General features: G+C 35.7%; 1 protein-coding gene across 1 annotated transcript; it reads left to right on the plus strand.

Moving 5' to 3' along the window:
- Positions 1–16,509: 16,509 nt before the first annotated feature.
- LOC149575990 (uncharacterized) lies at positions 16,510–17,284 on the plus strand. Its single transcript, XM_089822000.1, has 2 exons — positions 16,510–16,951; positions 17,040–17,284. Exons 1-2 carry the CDS (start codon positions 16,583–16,585, stop codon positions 17,127–17,129), a joined length of 459 nt encoding a protein of 152 aa, XP_089678126.1. The 5' UTR covers positions 16,510–16,582; the 3' UTR covers positions 17,130–17,284.
- Positions 17,285–21,476: the final 4,192 nt, after the last annotated feature.

Raw genomic sequence — 21,476 nt, forward strand, 5'->3', positions numbered from 1 at the left:
TAAGAAGCAAACTGTTATTATGAAACCTCAGTAACTTAGGCAATCACAACATTGCTAAGTTGATTTTCTTTCTTCTTCTTATTTAGTATGCATTATTAGTTATTCTTGCATTGTTGAATCTTTCATTCAATAAATTAAATAAGCTACGTTTGGGTATCAAAGGAACTTAAGGTGACTCAAGTGCATTCATAGTTGTGGAGCTTTGTGAGCCATCATCTAAGATTCACCTATATTATTTGAGAGCTTCATACAATCTAGTCATACCTCTTCTGCTCTCTGGTTAAGAGCATGCCCTTAAATTATGTTTATCTACTAAAAAAAACATTCATTGCAAATATTTGCATACAAGGGAGTTGTACCTTTCAATTTAGGGGTCCTTGATAGAATAGCTATATAGATCCATTATGTTACTAACACATTTTTCTTTCACCATATTGGGCATATCAAGAGTCAGGGCATAAACCAAATCAAGGAAGACAAGTTGTTAACCCAAAATGATCAATATTAAAATAAAATAAAATAAAAAATCCTTAGGAAGAAGATAGTGTCTCCACTTCTTCAATGCCTAAACTATAACATAAACTTCCTAATCATAAAAATAATATTTTCTTTTTGTATCATTTAACTTCTCACTAAAATAAGCAATAGGTCTACTTTCTTGGCTCAAAACAATTCCTATTTCAGTAACACTAGCATCATAGTGTACTTGAAACACCTTGTTAAAATTTGGAAGTGCAAAAATAGGTTGCTTTGTATTTTTTATTTCAACACATTAGAACTTTTATCTACTCCTACAATCCACTTAAAATCTTTCCTATTTTGTCTCATTGTTTTAGTCAAAGGCTCATAAATACTGCTAAAACCTTTGATAAACTTTTTGAAAAAACTAGGCAGTCCATGAAAAGATCTTATCTTAGTCACACTCCTTGGAGTAGGTCATTCAAGGATAGCCTTCATTTCTCATGGTCCATTTTTAAACCTTCTGTTGATAATACAGATTCCAAGTATACCAACTCCTTCTTCACAAAACTACACTTATTTAGATTTATTAGTAGCTTTTCTTCCCTCAACTTATCAAACACCTTATGAATATGTATCAAATTCTCCTCTAACATCTTTCTAAAGATCAAAATATCATTTAGGTAAGAAATGATAAACTTACACAAAAACTCCTTCAACACCTTATTCATGAGCCTCATGAAAGTACTTGATGCATTAGTTAGCCCAAAAGGTATGACTAACCACATGTACAATCTTTCCCTTGTCTTGGAGGGATAATTCCACTCATCTCCTTCTATGATGGAAATATGATGGTACCCACTCTTTAGATCTATCTTTGTGAAATACATAGCTCCACTCAAATAGTCTATAATATCATCCATCCTTGGCAATGTAAATATGTACTTTATTGTGATCTTATTGATAGCCCATGAACATGTTCACATCTTTCATTCTCCATTCTTCTTTGGTGTTGATATTGTTGGTACAACATATGGACTTAGACCCTCTCAGATCAACACATTCTGTAATAGCTTATGAACTTGTCTAATTAATTATCCAATATTTGTTGGTGTCATTATGTGCACTTCCTTGTTTAGAAAATTGGCTCCTAGAATCAAATCTATCTGGTGAATGGTCTTCCTCATTAGGGGTAATCCATCAGGTACATTATCTAATACAATGTCAAAAAACTCTCCCAATAAATTTGCAACTTCTACAACAATCTCCTCTACTTCTTATTTATCATCTTTTGGAATTACAACAAAAAAACATATGCTCATGCTTCATACCTTGGAGAAACACCTTTCCATCAACAAAACATATTTTGGAAGCACTACATACCTTTTCTTTTTCTCCTTCAATGACTTTAACTTATGTTTCACTCCATCTTTTGTCAAGTGTAGGTATTTGCTCACTTATCATGTACACCATGTCTATCAATCTACCACAACCTACCCAACAAATATGACATATGTCCATAGGTATGATATCACACAACACCTCATCCTAGTAGCTTTTAATCTTGAACTCCACTAAGCATTGCTCATTGAGCATGACCTTGTGGTCATCTTGCACCTAGGCAATACAGTTTGGATATGGGTGTTTCTACCTCTTGAGATTTAACTCCGTGACCATCTTTTTTAACACTATATTGTAAGTGCTTCTACCATCAATGATCACATCACAACACTTATATTTACATTTGTACCTTGTGTAAAAAAAATTCCTCCTTTGATAAGGTTCATTCTCGCCACTCAACAAGACTCTTCGATTAACTAGGACTTCTCGTCTTTCAACATCTTCAGAATATGATGATTTGGCATCTTCATCAACATCCACAATTTTGTCTTGGCCTTCATTTCTTCTATATATTCTTCCTTGGCATTGAGAACATTCAAATGATATATGCCCTTCTTCGTCGTAGAGAAAACATTTTGCACGAAAACCTCCTCTTCCAACACCTTGCCCTCTTCCTCTTCCTCTTCCTCTTTCTCTCTGATCTTTATTGTTCGAACCTAGAGTTGTTATTGCATCAAAAGGTCAACCTATTAATGTCTGATATGACCACTAGACTTATAGAACACAAGAGGTAGTTAAGCTATGTAGCAAATCTCGAAGGGGAAGGTTGTCGATTAGTCCAACAATTCCCCCCTTAGTGTTACTTGAGGGGATTTGAACTTGTGACTGAGCTCTAATACCAATTGTTAGAAGCCAAGGTTGTCATTGTACAAATAGATCAACTTATTAATGTTTGATACAACCAGTAGACTTATAGAACACAGGAGGTAGTCGAGTCATGTCGTGAATCCTAAAGGAGAAGACTACTGGTTAGTCTAACAGTTTTGGTCATAGAAATGATTGGAATTATTTCCCCTCTAGTTGTGACTACTACTTTTCACCTCATCCTTATTCTTTTTTATCATCATTTTAGCCTCCATAACATCATCCACTAGATCTTCCACTGCGACCTCTTCCACTATTCATGTTATCAAACTTCTTGTTTAGCTTTTCCTCAACTCTTATGGAAAATTGGTATGCCTCTTCGATACTTTTCATTTGAACTAAACTCATCTCCTCCTAAATTATTGGCCTTAACCCATTGAGATAATGGGAAACTTTCTCCTTGTTTGTTTTCACATGGCTAGTTCTGATGAGAACTCGGTAGAACTCTTCAATATACTCTTGAACATATATTTTTGCTTACTTCAACCCTTGTACTTTCTTTAGTAGATGAAGCTCATAATCCATGAGAATTAATTGTTGCTTCAATTTAACTACCATCCAGTCTCATCTAGTGATTTTTTCCTTTCCTTTTCTATTTCTCTCCAACTGAATATCCTGGCACTAGATTTTTGCATGTCCCTTCGATTTCACCTTCGCAAAATTCACCCTATTAGGATCCTCAATATCTTCATACTCAAAGTATTCCTCCAATTCATTGATCTAATCGATCAACTCCTTTGGGTTAAGATTTTTCAAAAATATGGGAACCTAAGACTAAGGTCTTTTTCCAATCTTGGAGATGGACTTAAAAATTCTACTCTTCTTTGAGGTTCAGAACCACCTCTTCTTCAACATTTTCTTCTTCTTCGCCTTCATCATCACTTTCATATCTTAAAAAAAGATTTATCCCTCTACACATTTGATTTTCCAATGCTTGAATTTGAAATGTCCCCTTACTAATTTTATTTGATATTTAAAACCTCTAATAAGTTTTTTAAAATCAAACAACCAATATTTCAAAGATCCACCAATTTCTCAATAAAACCCAAATCAGGTATGGCCAGAATAGTGCCAAAAACTTCACAGCTTCACATATTATTAATAAATTTGAAAGTGGAAATTTTTACAGAAATTTCACCAGCATAATGCCTTAAAAAATGACATTTCTAGATCTATATAGCATTTACACAACAGCTCCCAAACGGAGGACAAAAACAATGCTCATCGGGCTCCTGAATATAACACAAAATAGCTTGAAAACACCACAAAAAAAATAATAATCTATCACAGAAGTATAACCATGACCAAATACATATATTCATCTCTTTTTTAACCTCTAAATGTCTGAAATATATCAGCAACCCAAACTGATAATAAATACTCAACCGGAAACACCAAACTCTTACAAAAACACACCCGAAAACCCACAAATTTGCACTGTTCAACACAAGGGAAAACTCTGCATGAGCTTGCACATGGAATGGCTTTAAACTCCCATCCTTAGCCTTCCTTGAAACCTGAAAACTCTCATCCTTGTTTCTTCTTCTCCACAGGTTTGGCAGCCTCTGAAGAACAACAAAGCAATGAGCAAAAATCAAGTTTTGGAATGAGCCCAAAATGTCTCCAAATCCCTTAAAAGAGGGCATAACCCTTACTCACGTCCAAGAGGGGTTAATAAAACATATTTTAATAATAATCTTCATTTATTAGTCCATTGGTTTCCAAAGATTAGCCCCTTTTGCTGAAACTTCACCTTTTTGGGCCTTCCTGCCTTAGCAGAGATTATTATTTTTAATTATTTGAAAAGGGGACATGATAGAATTTGTCTCTAAAGGGCTTTAAAACCCTCAAGTGTAACACATGTGACTCTTCCACCACACTCTTTTCATTGAGGTATTTTTATACTCCTGTGGAAACCCTAGTGTAAGCTACCTCACAATTGGTGATATGTCTACTCACTTAGCCCAAACAATGGTCCTAGTGCAATTGCCTCATATTCAGCAATCTGTTTACCCACTTAGGAACTCTGATACCACTTGATCAATGTTGCTCCTTTTAATACCACAAAGACATAACTAAGACAAAGAAATAACAACAATTTATGAGAACAAAATATGGGCTTCTAATTATCTCCACAAAAGAAAAATTACAAAAATTTGAAATATAATATGCAAACCCACATGAGTGCCTTACAATAATTTGCAACACAGAGCTGCAAACTATCACCCAGAGCTATCCTAGATAATGTATGAGCATTCATTAAATAGACATTTTTACACCACCTGTGAAGTTTCTAGACATCAAACCCTAACCCTTGAGACCAACTAACTCAAAATTTCCAAATAGAGTCGACCTAATACACCTTTGACACTTATTTTGGAAAGTTTGGTTGGCCCAACTTTGGAAGGGCACAACTTTCAAACTATTTCTTTGGTTGGCTATTATAACCACTTTTTAGAACCCTCTGCTTTAATCTACAAGTCTTGATTAGTGAAGGTGACCCCATTTCAAAGCATATTTAGGGCCTATAAGGTGTTTAACAATGAGCCTGAATTTTTTATACTAAATTGTACACCAAAGTTTATGTTATAAATCCATGAATACTCATGATATGGCACTTAGCCTCAACTGGTAGGCTAATATATCCAAGATAAACATCCACCTCTAAAATTAGGATATTTTGAGCTCGTATGACTTACCTACTAAGTAGCAAGCCTCGAGAAACAATAACTCTACACTAAGACAACCATTATTCAAGAAACAAAAAGGACAATTTTTGGGTGATGCAAGATTACTCTTACACCTAGGATGCTCATGCATTAGACGCCTGGGGTAATTTGAAAAGTGACCCCTTCACGTCTCAGGTGTTCAGAGAAAAACCAAGACGATTAACCTCCTCCCTTGCTAGTCATGATGAATCTTCTACTAGCATACCTTTCCACTTGACCATGCACTCTTCATAAGTTTTGTTCCTTTTACTCTTGCCAATACAGTTGTCTAATATCTCTTCAATCTCCTTTCTAGTTGAACTAGTTGCTGGAATACTCCACTACGCTTCTGCAACTTCATCTGCATCACCTCCTTCATAATACTCTATCAAATTTGAAATGTTAAATACTGGTGGAATATTCAATTCGACAGGAAACTCTGCTTCATAGGCATTTCTAGAATTATGTCACTTTACTATCTTGCATAGTCCAAACTTCTTGATTTTTAGTTTATTATATGTACCTACTAAAAAATGCTTCTTTCTCAGATGAACAATGACTTCATCTCCAATATGAAATTCCTTATACCTCCTTTTCATATCTACCTTAGCTTTACACTATGTACTCATCTTGATAATGTGCTTCCTCACCTGCTCATGGATATTCTTCAAATGTTCAACAAATTATTTTGCTTTAGCACTGCTTATTTAGCCTTTATTCAATTGTTGCAATTCATAAGCATTTCTAGGACTATTCCCATATACAATTTGGTATGGTGATTTACAAGTACTCATGTTGATAAAATTAATGCATGCAAATTATACCTCCGATAAAATTAGATCCCAACCCTTTGGTTTATCTCCAATGAAGCATCTCAACAAACTACCCAAACTCGAGTTCACAACTTCTGTTTATGCATCATCCTGTGGATAATGTGATGAACTGAACTTCAAATCTATCTTCAATTTATTTCACAATTTTTGCTAGAAATACCTAACAAAATTGGTATCTCAATCTAAAACTTTACTCTTTGGAAAACCATGTAGTATTACCACTTCTTTGAAAAATAACTCTGCTACACGAACAACATCACTAGTCTTCTTGTAGGGAATGAAATGTGTCATCTTTGAAAATCTTTCAACCACCACAAATATTGAATCATGCCCTCACTGGGTCCTTGGTAAAGTAAGAACAAAATCCATGTTGACATCCTCTCGGGACTTCTTTGGTACAGGTAACGACTGATACAACTCAGTATTTTCTTCATGCCTTTTGCCATCTAACATAATCTGCAATTCTTTACAAACTTCATCACATCTTGCTACAAGTATGGCTAGTAATAATTCTTAGCAACCAAAGAAATGCTCTTATCTCTCCCAAAATTTCCATTTAATCCTCCACTATGCTTCTCCTTGGTGAGATTCTCTCTTGTAGAACTTCTAAAAATGAATGATTGACGTCCTTTGAACAACATACCATCTTGGATAATGAAATCTAACCACTTTGTCCTTTCAAGTGTAACAAGTTTTGTACAAGCCTCCCAAGCTTCACAAAAGTCAAGATATGTTGGATATAAAGTCTTGAATTCCTTGAACCCAACCACCTCAATCTATTTCTCTATCAGAAAACATTGTCTTCTACTTTGAGCATCTTTAAATTTGTTAGACTTCCCACTCTTGTAATTCAAAACAAATGTATAACTCTACAAAAACTCAACCCACTTCAAATGCCTTTGGTTCAATTTTCCTCAACTATTCAAATATTGCAAAGATTGATAATTAGGATACACAACAAACTCCTTAGGAAGAAGATGGTGTCTCCAGTTCTTCAATGCCTAAACTATAACATTAAATTCCTGATCATAAACATAATATTTTCTTTTGACGTTATTCAACTTCTCATTGAAATAAGAAACATGTCTACCTTATTGGCTCAAAACAACTCATATTGCAGTACCATTAGCATCACAATCTACTTGAAACACCTTGTTAAAATCTAGAAGTGCTAAAATAGGATGCTTTGTAACTTTCTATTTCAACATATTATGAATTTTATATGCTCCGAAAATCCACTTAAAGTCTTTCCTATTTTGTCTCATTATTTCAGAAAAAGGCCCACAAATACTGCTAAAACCTCTAATATTTTTTTTGTAAAAACTAGCCAGTCCATGAAAAGATCTTACCTCACATGCACTCCTCAAAGTAGGTCATTCAAGGATTTCCTTCACTTTCTCATGGTTCATTTTCAAACCTTTTGTTGATATGACAAATCCCAAGTACACCAACTCCTGCTTCACAAAACTACACTTCTGTAGAGTTATTAGCATATTTTCTTCCCTCAACTTATCAAACACCTCATGAATATGTGTCAAATGCTCTTCTAATATCTTGCTAAAGATCAAAATATCATCTAGGCAAATAATGACAAACTCCTTCAATACCTCTTTCATGAGCCTCATGAAAGTACTCAATACATTGGTTAACCCAAAAGGCATGACTAACCACTCATACAATCCTTCCCTTGTCTTGAAGGTAATCTTCCACTCATCTCCTTCTCTAATGCTACCCACTCTTCAGATCCATGTTTGTGAAATACATAGCTCCACTCAAACAGTCCATAATATCATCCATTCTTGGAAATGAAAATCTATACTTTATTGTGATCTTGTTAATAGCATGTGAATCTATGCACATCCTCCATTATCCATTCTTCTTTGGTGCTAATATTACTAGTACAACACATGGACTTAGACTCTCTTAGACTCAATCCCTTCTGCTACAACTCATGAACTTGTCTATTTAATTTTTCACTTTTTGTTGTTGTCATTTTGTGCGCTGCCTTGTTTGACAGCCTAGCTCCTAGAATCAAATCCATTCAGTGACTGATTTTCCTCACTAGGGTTAATCCACCAAGTACATTATCTGACTCAATATTAGGAAACTCTCCCAATAAATTTTCAACTTCTACAGGTATCTCCTCTACTTCTTCTTTACCATCTTTTGGGATTACAACAAAATACATGTGCTTATGCTTTATGCCTTTGAGAAAATCCATTCTATCAACAAAACATGTTCTAGTAGCACTACCTACCTTTTCTTCTTTCTCCTTCAACAACTTTGACCTATGGTTCACTCCATCCTTTGTTAGAGTGTAGGTATTTTCTTGCCCATCATGTACAACATGTCTGTCAAACTGCCATGACATGTCCAACAACATATGATATATGTCCATATGTATGATATCACACAACAACTTATCCTAGTAGCTTCCAATCTTGAACTTCACTAAGCACTACTCATTGACCATGACCTTGTGGTAATCTTGCACCTAGGAAATATGATACGGACACAAATTTTTATGCCTCTTGAGATTTAACTTCATGATCATCATCTTGTCTAATACTAGATTTTCAGTACTTCCACCATCAATGATCACATCACAACACTTATCTTCACATTTGCACCTTGTGCGAAACAAATTTCTCCTTTGATTTAGGTTAATTCTCACCACTCAATAAGACTCTTTGATTAACTAGGACTTCTCCTCTTCCAACATCTTCATAATGCAATGATTTGGCATCTTCATCAACATGCGCAACTCTAGCCTAGCCTTTAGTTCTTCTATCTATTCTTCCTTGGCAACCTCTTCTACTATTCTTGTTATCAAAAAAAAAATTTATCTTTTCCTCAACTCTTAGGGAAAAGTAGTATGCCTCTTGAGTATTATTTATTCAAACTAGACTCAACTCCTCCCGAATGCTTGGCCTTAACCCATTAAGATAACAAATAAATTCTCCTCATCAACTTTTGGATGATTGGTTCTAATGAGAACTCAATAGAACTCTTTAGTATAGTCATGAAAAAATCTTTCCGCTTGCTTCAACCCTTGCATTTTCTTTAGTAGATCAAGCTCATAATCCATGGGAATGAATTGTCACTTCAATTTAACTACCATTTGGTGGTTTTTTCCTCTCCTTTTCTATTTCTCTCCAACTGAATATCCTACCACTAGATCTTTGCATGTCCCTTCAATTTCACCTTCAAAAACTTGACCCTATTAGGATCCTCAATATCTTCATACTCAAATTATTCCTCCAATTCATTGATCTAATTGATCAACTCGTCTGGGTTAAGGTTTCTCAAAAATGCGAGAACCTCAAACTTAGGTCTTTTACTAATATTGGAGATGGCTTTAGGAAATCTTTCTTCTTGAGGGTTCATAACTGGCTCTTCTTCAAAATTTTCTTCTTCTTCGCCTTCATCATTGATTTTATCTCTTACAATAAGATTTATGCCTCTATGCATATGTTTTGTCAATGCTTGCATTTGTCTCTAAAGGATTCTAAAACCCTTAGGTGTAACACATGTGACTCTTTCACCACACTCTCTTCATGGAGGCATTTTTGCGCTTTCACAAAAATCCTAGTGCAAATTGCCTCACAATTGGCAATCTATCTACATGCTCAGGCCAAACCATGGTCTTGGTGCAATCGCCTCACAGTCGGTGATCTATTTACACACTTAGTAACTCCTTCTCTAATACCACTGATCCTCTTAATACCATAAACATATAATAGAAACAAAAAAAAAACTAATACGTGAGAACAAAACATGGGCTTTGTTGTCACTGAGGTTTGCACCCTTGTCCAAAGCCTATGCATGAGGACAACCTAGTGAAACATGGAAGCAACCTCCAAGCTGTGGGACTTGAACTATGAGGTTGAGTCTCCAGAGAAGGCCGACTTCCTCTTACTATCAGGGTGCACCTAACTACTCTTGGAGAGGAAAAGGGAGAAGGAGAACATGAAAGTGAATCTACCTAATCTAATCTAAAGAGGTGATGCACCAAAATAGAGTGTTCAGACCAATCTCTGCCGATATATGCACTATTGAACCAAAATGAAACTAAGGATATACACATTCAGACTTGCTTTAATATAATAATCACATGCAGATCAAAAGACCGAGATGAATGTCACAAGGAAAGAGAGATTCACTTATATTATCATTCATGGGCCAAGGAGATATAGTCATGCAGATCATAGATCTAGATACAAAACATCAGTAAGAGGCAAAGAGTTCTTGCACTTTCATACCAATTGCTGAAAGAGATAAGGAAGAAAATCATGTAGTTCAGAGGCACAGGGGAATTTACACTAAGAATCTGCAGAGAAATAACAGAGAAAATAGAGAAAGGTTGACCCCTTCAAATTTTTTAGAAGTTGCCTTTATAGCTCAGGCATAACTGAGATGTCCTCCAACTAAAGTTACTCCCTAGCCACTACATTAAAGTCCTACATAGAACAATCATGGGGATCCAGAAGAAAATCTGATCTGAATATAGGTTTTTGGTACCATGAAATCTGATTTTTAACTAAAATAGGGCCTCAAAAAGATAGAAATGACACCATAATTGTGCTTTGACCAGGTAGATAGGTTGGATCAGGGGGTAGAGTGTTCCTCTTTGTTTCATATTTACTCCAGGGTGGTTGGAATCGATCATAAGATCATATTATGCAAAAAAAATTGGTATCCCCTATTCCTAGTTCACAAACTAGTGTGGTCAATAGGTCAACATAACCTTGGCATTGAAATGAGCCACATGGACCAATGATCTCTTTTCACTTTGCCTCCCCACAAGGTCTTCCTGAGGTTCACCAATCTTTCTTTACTAATTGCACCAATTGCTCAAACTCCAACTATGATGGTCACATTAACTACCAGCGCATCTAACCGTTATTGCCTCCACCAGACCCACTAGGACACATGTCATCGAGGTGCTATGTTGCTATGCATATCCTCCAAGAAATTTCTCATAGCGAGATAGTGCCCACCGTGGATTTAGACTGATCTGACAATCATGAAGACTCACCATATTATTGCGCTATCTCCTTAAAAGAAACTTGAAAACCTAGGCCCATGAACCACTTGGAAACCACCTGTTATCTTCATCTTGACATAACCTAGCCCTACTGATCCATGTGGCACAATGGTGCTATGTCGCTATGGGTAATATCCTCACAGTTTTCCATAGCGAGATAGCATCCACCGTTGATTTTTCCTAGATCTATGGTGATCAACAAAAATGCACGACTGCACATCAAGTTGGCTGAGTGGACCAATGAAATATCACCACTGTACTATGACCCACTTGACAACTGCCATCGAGGACGAGCCATAATATTACTTTGGAGAAGGGCATGCCCATGATGTCATCGGTGCCATGCATTGCTGAGGTGCTATATCGCTATGATAATTTCCTCGCAGTTTTCCATAGCGAGATAGCGCCCACCATTGATCAAGACTAATCCGAGGGTGAGGAAATCTTCATGCATTCAAAAGGGGTGTGGGTCCAGGTAACTGCTGACATCAATGAACTGCCCAGCTGGAGATGAATCAAAGCCTCATTCCAAGCACAGTCATCCTTCCATGTTGCCTGAGGTCCCACCGTGTGCGCCAAATTTCATCACTGATATCCAATAGGGCATGCTTGGGACCCACCTTGCTTCTGATGTCACTATAGTATCATTTTTTGTCCAGGTGCTATGTTTCTAACGGTGAGGAACACAAATTTTTTGATAGTGCCATAGCACCCACTGTGTATCTATCAAAACTCAATGCTGGAGAAACAACAAGGAAAGGGAGGACCCACCTGACACACGGCCAAAAGGCGCTATGTTGCTATGGCAAAACAATGTGCAACTTCCCATAGCGAGATAGTGCCAACTGTTGATTTTCCTTAGATCTGACAATGGGGACTTGCAGGCCCACAGAAACATTAAAATGTGCAAGGAAGAAATATCATAAGGTTAGCCTAAAGTATTTTGCACCCTTTTGAATATTTGAATATTGGTGATTCTAGTGGGAAGGAAAAAATGACCAACATGCTTCTTATTGTCACCGCAAATGCATAATTACAAAATTTTGAAATATAATATGCAAACCCACATGAGCACTTTCCTTTCAGTAATTTGCAACATAGAGCTATGAACTATCACCCAGAGTTATCCTAGACAATGTATGAACATTCCTTAAATAGACATATTTATGCCAACCGAGAAGTTTCTAGACCAATCTTATTAGATTTCCACAATCCATTAAACATATAATTTTTGCTTCTGGATTTGGTTGTGTTTGGTTTTTTTAGCATCAACATTTCATATCACACTCTATGATCCATCATCAGGATGAGAGAATGCAAGAATGGAATAGTTCTGGATTTGATTGTGTTTGTTTTTTTTAGCATCAATGTTTCGGATCACACTGTATGACCCATCATTAGGATGAGAGAATGCAAGAATGGAATAGTATGATTACTATTCCATTCTTGCATTATCTCATCCTAATTATGGGTCACAGAGTGTGATCCAAAACATTGATGCTAAACAAAACAAACACAATCAAATCCAGAAACAAAAATTATAAGTTTCTAGACATCAAACCCTAACCCTTGAGACTAACTAACTTTAAAATTCCATATAGAGTAGGCCCAATACACTTTTGACACTTATTTTGGAAATTTTGGTCAACCCTACTTCAGAAGGCTATAATTTTTGAACCCTTTCTCTAATTGGCTATTATAACCACTTTTCATAATCCTTGGCTTAAGATCTACAAGGCTTTACACACAGAAGGACCAATTGACCCCATTTCGAAGCTCATCTAGAGTCTCCAAGGGATTCAAAGGTGAGCTTGAAGTTTTTATACCAAAATTACACACCAAAAATACCTAATAAATCCACAAATACTTATGGCACCAAGCCTTAATTGATAGGCTGATATATCCAAGATGAACATCCACCTCTGAAATTAGGACATTTCGAGCTTGTATGACTAATTTACTAAGTAGAAAATCTCTAGAAACAACAACTCTACACTAAGACAATCCTTATTCAATAAACAAAAAGGAAATATTTTTGGGCGATGCAAGATTGGTCTTACACCCACGATGGTCCTCTGTCACAACCTTGTGTAATGGACCCAAGAAGTTTAAAATAATAGGATCTAGTGCCATTCACTTCTAACCTTTTGAATTTATCTTTATCAACATAGAATCTATCCAATTTGAAAAAGATTGTTTTATCCCCTAGTTAAAAATTGGACTCAATATACAATATACCTTTGTTGTTAGTCTTATTGCTATCCAAATTGCCAAAGAGCTTGTGTTTATTGATCTTTTTATACCAAAAGTATCTGTCTGCACCATTCTAGTAAAAATTACACCCTTTAACCTCATTTTAAGGGGGTTCAATCATATTAATGTCATTTCCAAAAATCCATGAATTATTTCTTAGTTGGAACATCCATTTCCACAACTCAGTTCTTTCTATGTGGTCATTTTCTGCATATACATTATAGGTGCCAATCTTTTCATGACTATATCTAAAATTGATCCAAATTATTTAGATTAATCTGTGACAAGGAGGACATTCCCAATTGGTAATATGTTTGCTCCACTTAGGGCCAACTAAAATGACAACCCCACTTTTCCTTTATGGCGAGATGTGGTGAAGTATTTGAGATCTTTTGAGATGCATTTTAGGGATACATCTTGATAAAAATCAAAAACTTGAATTTCTTGGAGAAGGATAACATCTTTTCCTCTATTCATTATAAGAAATCTTTTAATAATATATTTCCTATTACTAGAATCAAGGCCCATGACATTCCATGAAGTACATTTCAAGTCCACAGGCAACCTTAAAAATTAATATCCATAAGTGTTATAAACGCTCTTATAGAATCTTGGGAGTTGTTTCCTTGGTATTTATTCCCTTTATTGTTAATAAAGGAGTCCTTCAATCCCCCTCTCTTCTTCTTAATCACAACCTCTTAGGGGTCCAAGTATTGAGTAGGGGTTTCCAAAGTGTTTCTTAACGTTTTGATCCTTTCCCTCCCCTTCTTTTTTAGAGCATTAAAAATAAAAATGCTAGGTTCATCTTGAGTGGCATTGATGAGAACAATAATGATCTCATTAGTATCTTCTATACCTAATTTTAGTGCATGAAACATCTCTTAAGGAGCATCACTTGACTCTACCTCTTGAATCTTAATGGTACCAGGGTTGGAAGAGACATAAAGGGGAAATGCAAAAATGAAATTCTTGCAAAGGGGAGGTGAGGGAGGAAGATTCAAGATGATCACAAGGGAGAAATTAGAGAGCTTCTTCTCTTTAGCATACATATTTTGAAGGGCTTCCAAGCCATCACAAGAAACTACAATATTAGTATCACTGTTTAAATTCTTGACCCTACCCAAATTCCTAGATTCGTTCTTAGTCACCTTGTGGACACTTCCAACCTTGCTACCATTCTTATCTAGGACTAAGGGTGAAATGACATGTTTTTCCAAAGATGCCTAATCCATGGAGGTAGGATTGTGGGGTGAGGAACCTTCACCTTTGGAGGATCTGTTACTAATAAACATAGGATCAAGGACCCTTGTGATTTTTTCAATAGAAATTTTTTGAGCATTCTTAGTCTCGTGTTTAGAATGAGGATCATAGGGCTTCAAACCAAATTTTCAAGAGTTGGCCTCAAGTAGGTTTTGACCCCTAGGGAGAGTCTAGCTGGTGTACAAAGTGACAAGTTCACCTTTTCTGAGAAAGCAACTTTGAGGTGGTCAAGTTTTTTAGAAATGACCATAAAGTTTGATGGAAGATGTCTTAGAGGGGGTATGAGAAGCAAATTCAAAGGGCTATGTTTTTGGAGTATTCTTGGCAAGATTATTAAGGTAAGAATTACCATTGCAAGTCTCTAATGATTTAGGGTTAGCAATAAGTTTCTTTTGATTAGTGGACAAGATCTTCACATACGTCTTGTCCTACATAAGAAGCACACATTGATTCCTCCAAGGAATGTAACAAAACAAGAAACCAATTGATCAGCCAAATCATTTCCCCCCCATGGCGATGTCTAGACTAGGGTTGAGAGATATAAGTACCCTTGCATTAGTATGGAGGAGAAGATAATTAGTTTTTATCAACCCTTATAACATTTATAATGAGTTAAAGAGCACGAGGTATAATATTCAACAAAAATGGAGGAACATTTTCATTAGAGAGCCACCAAGGGCAGGATAGGGAAAAAATTTCCTCTTGTATAGGTTATGGAGACCATGAGATGACCCAAAAGTTATAGGCACCTATCCTCCAAAACTATCTTAAATGTCCTCTTGTATAGGTTATGGAGACCATGAGATGACCCAAAAGTTATAGGCACCTATCCTCCAAAACTGTCTTAATACTTTTCTTTTCACTATTATTGTTTATTAAAAACCCTGAAACAATCCTTGCTGTAACATACAAAAGCATGAAAAGTGAAAAACTAATCTTTTTCCCCACACTTTATGAAGCCACTCATTTTAAAAAGTTTGAGAAGGCAAATTAGTTAGTTCCTGGGTTGCTAGAAATACAATAGAGCTCTTTAATTTAGATTTTTCTACATTAATAGCCATGACCATTTTTTGGTTAGGTTTAAGCGATGGTAGGTAGTTCCTTACCTCCATTGAAGTCCTTGGTAGAGGTGGATATGGTTAATCACTACTTGTAGAAGCGTGCTCCATCTAGGATTGAGAGGGTTTCTTGTAATGCTTCCTTGAAAGACCTATGTTCGACCACCAATGATTTTTGGAGACATTGAACACTTTGATTATGGTTGGCCATTGGGAAATAAAGACCCTATAGAAAAAAAGGTTGGATAAGGAAATAAATGCTATTAATAGAAAATGACCTTCTACACACAAGGAAGGCCTACTTGAAGATCATACTCAACTTGTAGTACAATCAGTAGATTTCTTATTTATATGTGAAACTATTTTTAAAACTAATTATCAAAAATTAAATGAAAACAACTTCAAATTAATCTGAAAAGTATTGTAATATGTCTACCAATATTTATATAGTTATGTAGATTTGTAATATTTATATAGTTATGTAGATTTGTAAAAGTATATGTTAAATAATTTAAAAAAATAAAATATTCCTTTCATCCAATTTAATTCTTTTCGGCCACATAGGAAAGATTTAGTCTCCCTAAACCTAAAATTTATTTTTCAGAGGTTTAAGCCGATGAAAAAATGCAGTGGCAGCCAGAGAGTTTCTGAAGGAAGGCGCCACCATTGTTAAATCTGAAAGGATCAAGATTTTCAACAATGTTTAATATGAAGAAAATCCAGCAGTGCCATAAGAGCAATGTTTCCAGAGGAGGAGGAAGAGGAGGAGGAGGAGGAGGAAGTAATAGAAAAAGAAAAACTCCTGCAATTGGCAAGGGAAGGGGGAGGAGATTCACAGCAGCGATAAAACCTCCAAACAAAAAAGAGGGAAGGGGGAGGAGATTCACAGCAGCGAAGAAGACGACGATGAAGACGTCGCAGATCAGGATGAGGAAAACGAAAAAGAAAAAGACAGAGACTGCTGATCAGGATGAGGAAAACGAAGAAGATGAAGATGATTCACTTGTTGCCGAGATTCTTCAGCAGGAGCAGCTCAAAGAGAGCGGCCATGTGCGAGAAAACTTCGAGGTATTTCCCTTCTTCATTTAAATTTATTTATCGGATTGATAAAATTTTCTTTTTGGCTAAGGTAATAATTGGGAGGATTATTTTGAAGGTATCACGTGCGACAGTCCTAAAGGTAGAAATTGAGCACGACAGCGTTTTAAAGAAGCAAGATAGACATTGCAAAGAGCAACAGAACTAGTGTTAGTTTACATGGGCAATATTGTGTAGTTTTCTCTTTAGGGACATTTCTTATTTTTGCCCTAGAACAATAGTATCTTAATATTTTTGCCCTAGAACTATATTGTATCTTAAATATAAAAAATGATGAAATTTAATTTTCATTCAACTCAATAATTCTGAAAAGAAAACTCATCTGAGTTTTCTGCTATGTCATTGCTGATTGCAGTTCTCTTCCTTAATATTGACTTGTCTTTCACTCCTTAATAGGTCCTCATATATAATCCAAATTGCTGATCTGCTTATTCAATTTCCATTCCAAAAAATTCTTGAATGCTCCCATCTACAAATGCATTTTGCTCACCCTTGTAGCTTCCAGAGTTGGGGGACTCACACCTTTCCATAATGGGGCACTGCTTTTTAATTAGAGAAATGGTTGAAAAGCTTCTGATCTACAGCCATGGGCTGGTTATCTATGTAGTACATAGGCTTTTGGGGGGGGATTTTCTCTCATCTGAGCATTGTTGTTGTGTAAATATGGATATTATGACAATGTTTGTTGCAGTCTTGAACAATGTTGGTGAAATGAAGGATATGGTTGCATTGTGTACGAAGCTTTTCAAGAAAATTTCCTTGATGAATTAGACCATATGCAGGAGAACATTGATGAAAAGAAGATGATGTCTTTGCTAAAAGTCTCCTATGTGATATGTCAATGAGGGAAGGAAGTGAAGAGATATCCCCTTTGTTGGGTGGATGGTTCTAGAATAATGTAGCGGTGGATGGTGGCAAGATGCAATACCTTTTTGAAGAAATTGATGGACCTACTAAAGGAGTGAGGCCTGGTTGGTTGCAGAAGTATTTGGTTTTGGAAGGTCTTGCTAGGGATGAGGAGAGTGTTCAGGTCAAAGATATTAGTGTTGCCTCCTCTAGTGTGGAGCTACTTGTGAAAGAGGATTTGGCCATTCATTCTAAGTGTGGCCCTAGATGCCTAGTCAAGGTTTGTGCTGCCAAGGAAATGCCTGGATGGGTTGTTGTTTAGTAGGATTTATAGAAGATGTTCGGTTGAGGGGTAGATGAATTACAGATAGAAGTAATAATCAGGACATTTTGAATACAGTCTCTTGCCCAATGATGTGATTTTTTAGATATTACTACAAGGGTGCTGCCCCTAGCCGCTATTTACTGATAAAAAATATTCCAGTCAACCCTATTAAAAATTAAATTGCTTTATAATTTCTTCTAACTCTACTTTCCCTTTTAAAATAAATTTCTTCTATTTAATTCTTGTAGATATGGTTGGCGGTGGCCTATTATAATGAATTGCCATTATATTTTATTGTATATCCTAGGTTTATTTATTAAGAACATGATCTCTAGCATGGGCATGATATATTGCAAATGTAAAGTTGTATCATATGGTTGGTTGTAGTAGTTGCCTAAATTCCTTCAGAAATATGGAAACTTTTTGTTCCTTTGAATCTATCAAGATGAGTAATACATACAAGCATGCAATTATATAGTCATAGGCATGAAGAGTTTTCATAGTTCAAATCAAAACTGTATTCATTAAAAGGCAACTTTCAAACCTAAAACAATCCTCAAATATAGTCACATATGATTCTATAGAGGAAAACATGCAGAAATCATACAAGAACTGTGAAATGAGGTAAAAGGGGGTAGATAAATAGTTACAGAAGTCTATGATAGAAGTTAGCTATAGTGCTTGATGTATAGGAGCATTGCTTGTGGAGGTAGACTTGGCCATGCTGTAGATGTCAATGTTTCACATCCAAAACATGTTGAGGCTCTCGTTGATACTAGTGGTGAGCTTTTAGCATGTGAGGAATATCTCACTTGTGTTGTATAATACTTTTTGGTGATTTATATACGTGGGCAAATGGTAGTCATATGGGTTCTAGAAGAGCTAAATGGACATTTGGAAGGAATATCCTCATCTTCAATTTCTTGGGGACCATGACACACTGTTATAGTAATCTCTATTGGCTAGTTCTTTACATTTGGTGATGTAACATGTGTTTTGGGTTGTGGAGAGGGCCTCAAGAAATGAGCCCCCTTGCTCCATTTGATCTTGAACTTTTGGTAGAGCAATTGCCCACTTTTGGCCACACTTAAAGAGCAATCCATGGTTCTTACACGAGACCAAATAAAATAGCTAGAAATGACATTTTACAAGACTTTCAAGAGATTGCCAATTATCACATTCATAGATGTATCTATGCAAAGGGATTGACTTTCAACATTTTCTTCTCACCATGTTGGCAAAAAATGCTTAGATAAATTAATGAAGATTGAAAAGGGTACAAGTGCCTAGGTTTTGAGGTATGTGACAACTAATTGCAAAAGATGAACCTCGTAAGGGATCCATTGAAGCCCATAAGTAATTTGTGGGATGAGCTAGAGGTATCCATATCATGGATGGAATAATGGAAACCTTTAGTTGTTGATCAATCAAAGTCATTGAAGTGACTTGTAAAAGGAAAATGCATCTAATAATAGTGGATTTTAAGGGGGAGATGAAGGATGGTGCATGTGTTGATTACATCTTTATCTTCACCATTATCATAATAGACAACACCAATAATTGTAGAGTAGTTGGCTTTTGGTTTCAGAGCATTATTTGTTCATTTTCACGAAGGATCGCTGCAAATGTACTAAGCGCTGCCAGATTGGTATTTGTGTTCCAAATGCCAGCAACCTCTAATTTATAATGAGCAAAGGCTATGAAGAGACGTGGATGCACCGGGGACTTGGGCTATGAAACTATAATTATTATGCACTATTATCATAGTAACATGGAGACATGTCCCTCCCCTTTTGCCCCACATCTCGAAGAAGGGGATGCACCAGGTACTTGGGGACTTTGTCCCCCTATCCCAAGCAACACCGTCAATTTCTGCCACCTTCACTAAGGATGGGGGGATGTCCAATGTTTACCATGTGCTGATTTGACTATTTATGTTCAATGTTCAATGTTCCAACTCAATACAATTTTCAAGTATTGACACTTTTACATCTTTATATCTTCTATTGCAATACATCTTTTCATAACTAGCATTTTAAGTATTGTATGTATAGTATATACAATGCCCCGTCCCCTGCCACCGTCTCCCCGTTGTCCCCAAATTAATATTAATAGCATAGAAGCAAAAAATGACAAAAAATCATGATTATGTGTGATTAATCATTAGTTGGCATGTGCAGTGATTCATTCTCCCAAAAATCAAGATTTTTTGGTCAATGACTTTCACCTTTTTTTGCAATTTATTAGATGATTAATTGGCAAAAAGTGACAATTTAATAAGCAAAATAATTACAGGAAACTAGCAAAAACTCTAATAGCAATTGTGATGGGAAAAACATGCAAAAATATGATGTGTTTCTCTACGAAATTGATGTGTGGCATTCAACATGCAATTGGGAAAGTGGGGTTGAAAGTTTTGCATAGTCGCGAAGTATTGTAGATTCGGGAAGTGGCATGAGAGATAGGCAATTACAAAGAAATTTTTCCTCTCTACATTGAATATATTGTATAACTTGATTGATAATATTTCTTTTCTAACATTGATTTTGTTTATGTGAATTTCAAATATTTAAATTGTTGCAATATGAAGCAAAAGAAGATCATAACAAAGCTTCCTTATTTGTTGCAATATATCTAAAAGAGCAGGGTAACATTTTTTTTCACTATCTATTTTAGAGAAAACAAAGAACCCGTCGATAATTATATAAATCACTTTAGGCTTGTCAATTATGACATATAAGTTCTTATGATTTATGAAATTGCTCAATATTTATAACTTAAATTAAATTTATAATTCATGTAGCTCAGTCTTTATGTTCAACATATATAAAATTGTTTTGTTATATACATGTGTATATATCACTTCACATATGTGTATGTCATGCCAACTTTGTATATAATTGTTTGTTGAGTGTATATAATGAAAGGAACTTGAGAGAGTTCTAAATAATGAATTTTCCTTCTTATCAATTGATGAGATTAAGGGGCTTCCTAATGAATGCTTCATAAGGCACAATACTTGTTAAAGGTTCTGCAAACAAGGTTTCAAGAAAAGTAGCCTTAACCTTGGATGAAACTCCATGGTTAAGCATGTCTAAGCTATAATACTAGGATGAATGACCTCTCGAGAAGTCCTAATGCTTCACCTCTACGAGCTTCACCTAGATGCAATGAGTTGTTAGCCACATATGATGGTTTGAAGTAGTAAGTAATTTAGTGGACAATTATTCCAAATTCAAATTCCAAATTCCAAATTTCTCTAATAAGTGCCACAGGAAATTATTGATTAGCCCTTAAATTTTTTGAAAAGAATTCATTTAGTAA

Source organism: Cupressus sempervirens, chromosome 1 (assembly GCF_028749045.1).
Source record: "Cupressus sempervirens isolate cs-2001-9-10 chromosome 1, ASM2874904v1, whole genome shotgun sequence".
NCBI classification, from domain to species: domain Eukaryota; kingdom Viridiplantae; phylum Streptophyta; class Pinopsida; order Cupressales; family Cupressaceae; genus Cupressus; species Cupressus sempervirens.

Bases quoted from the DNA above. Each gene is read 5' to 3' on its own strand.
- LOC149575990 (XM_089822000.1), top strand. From the start codon at position 16,583: ATGTTTAATATGAAGAAAATCCAGCAGTGCCATAAGAGCAATGTTTCC. The intron at 16,952-17,039 runs GTATTTCCCTTC...ATTATTTTGAAG, and splicing joins ATGTGCGAGAAAACTTCGAG to GTATCACGTGCGACAGTCCT.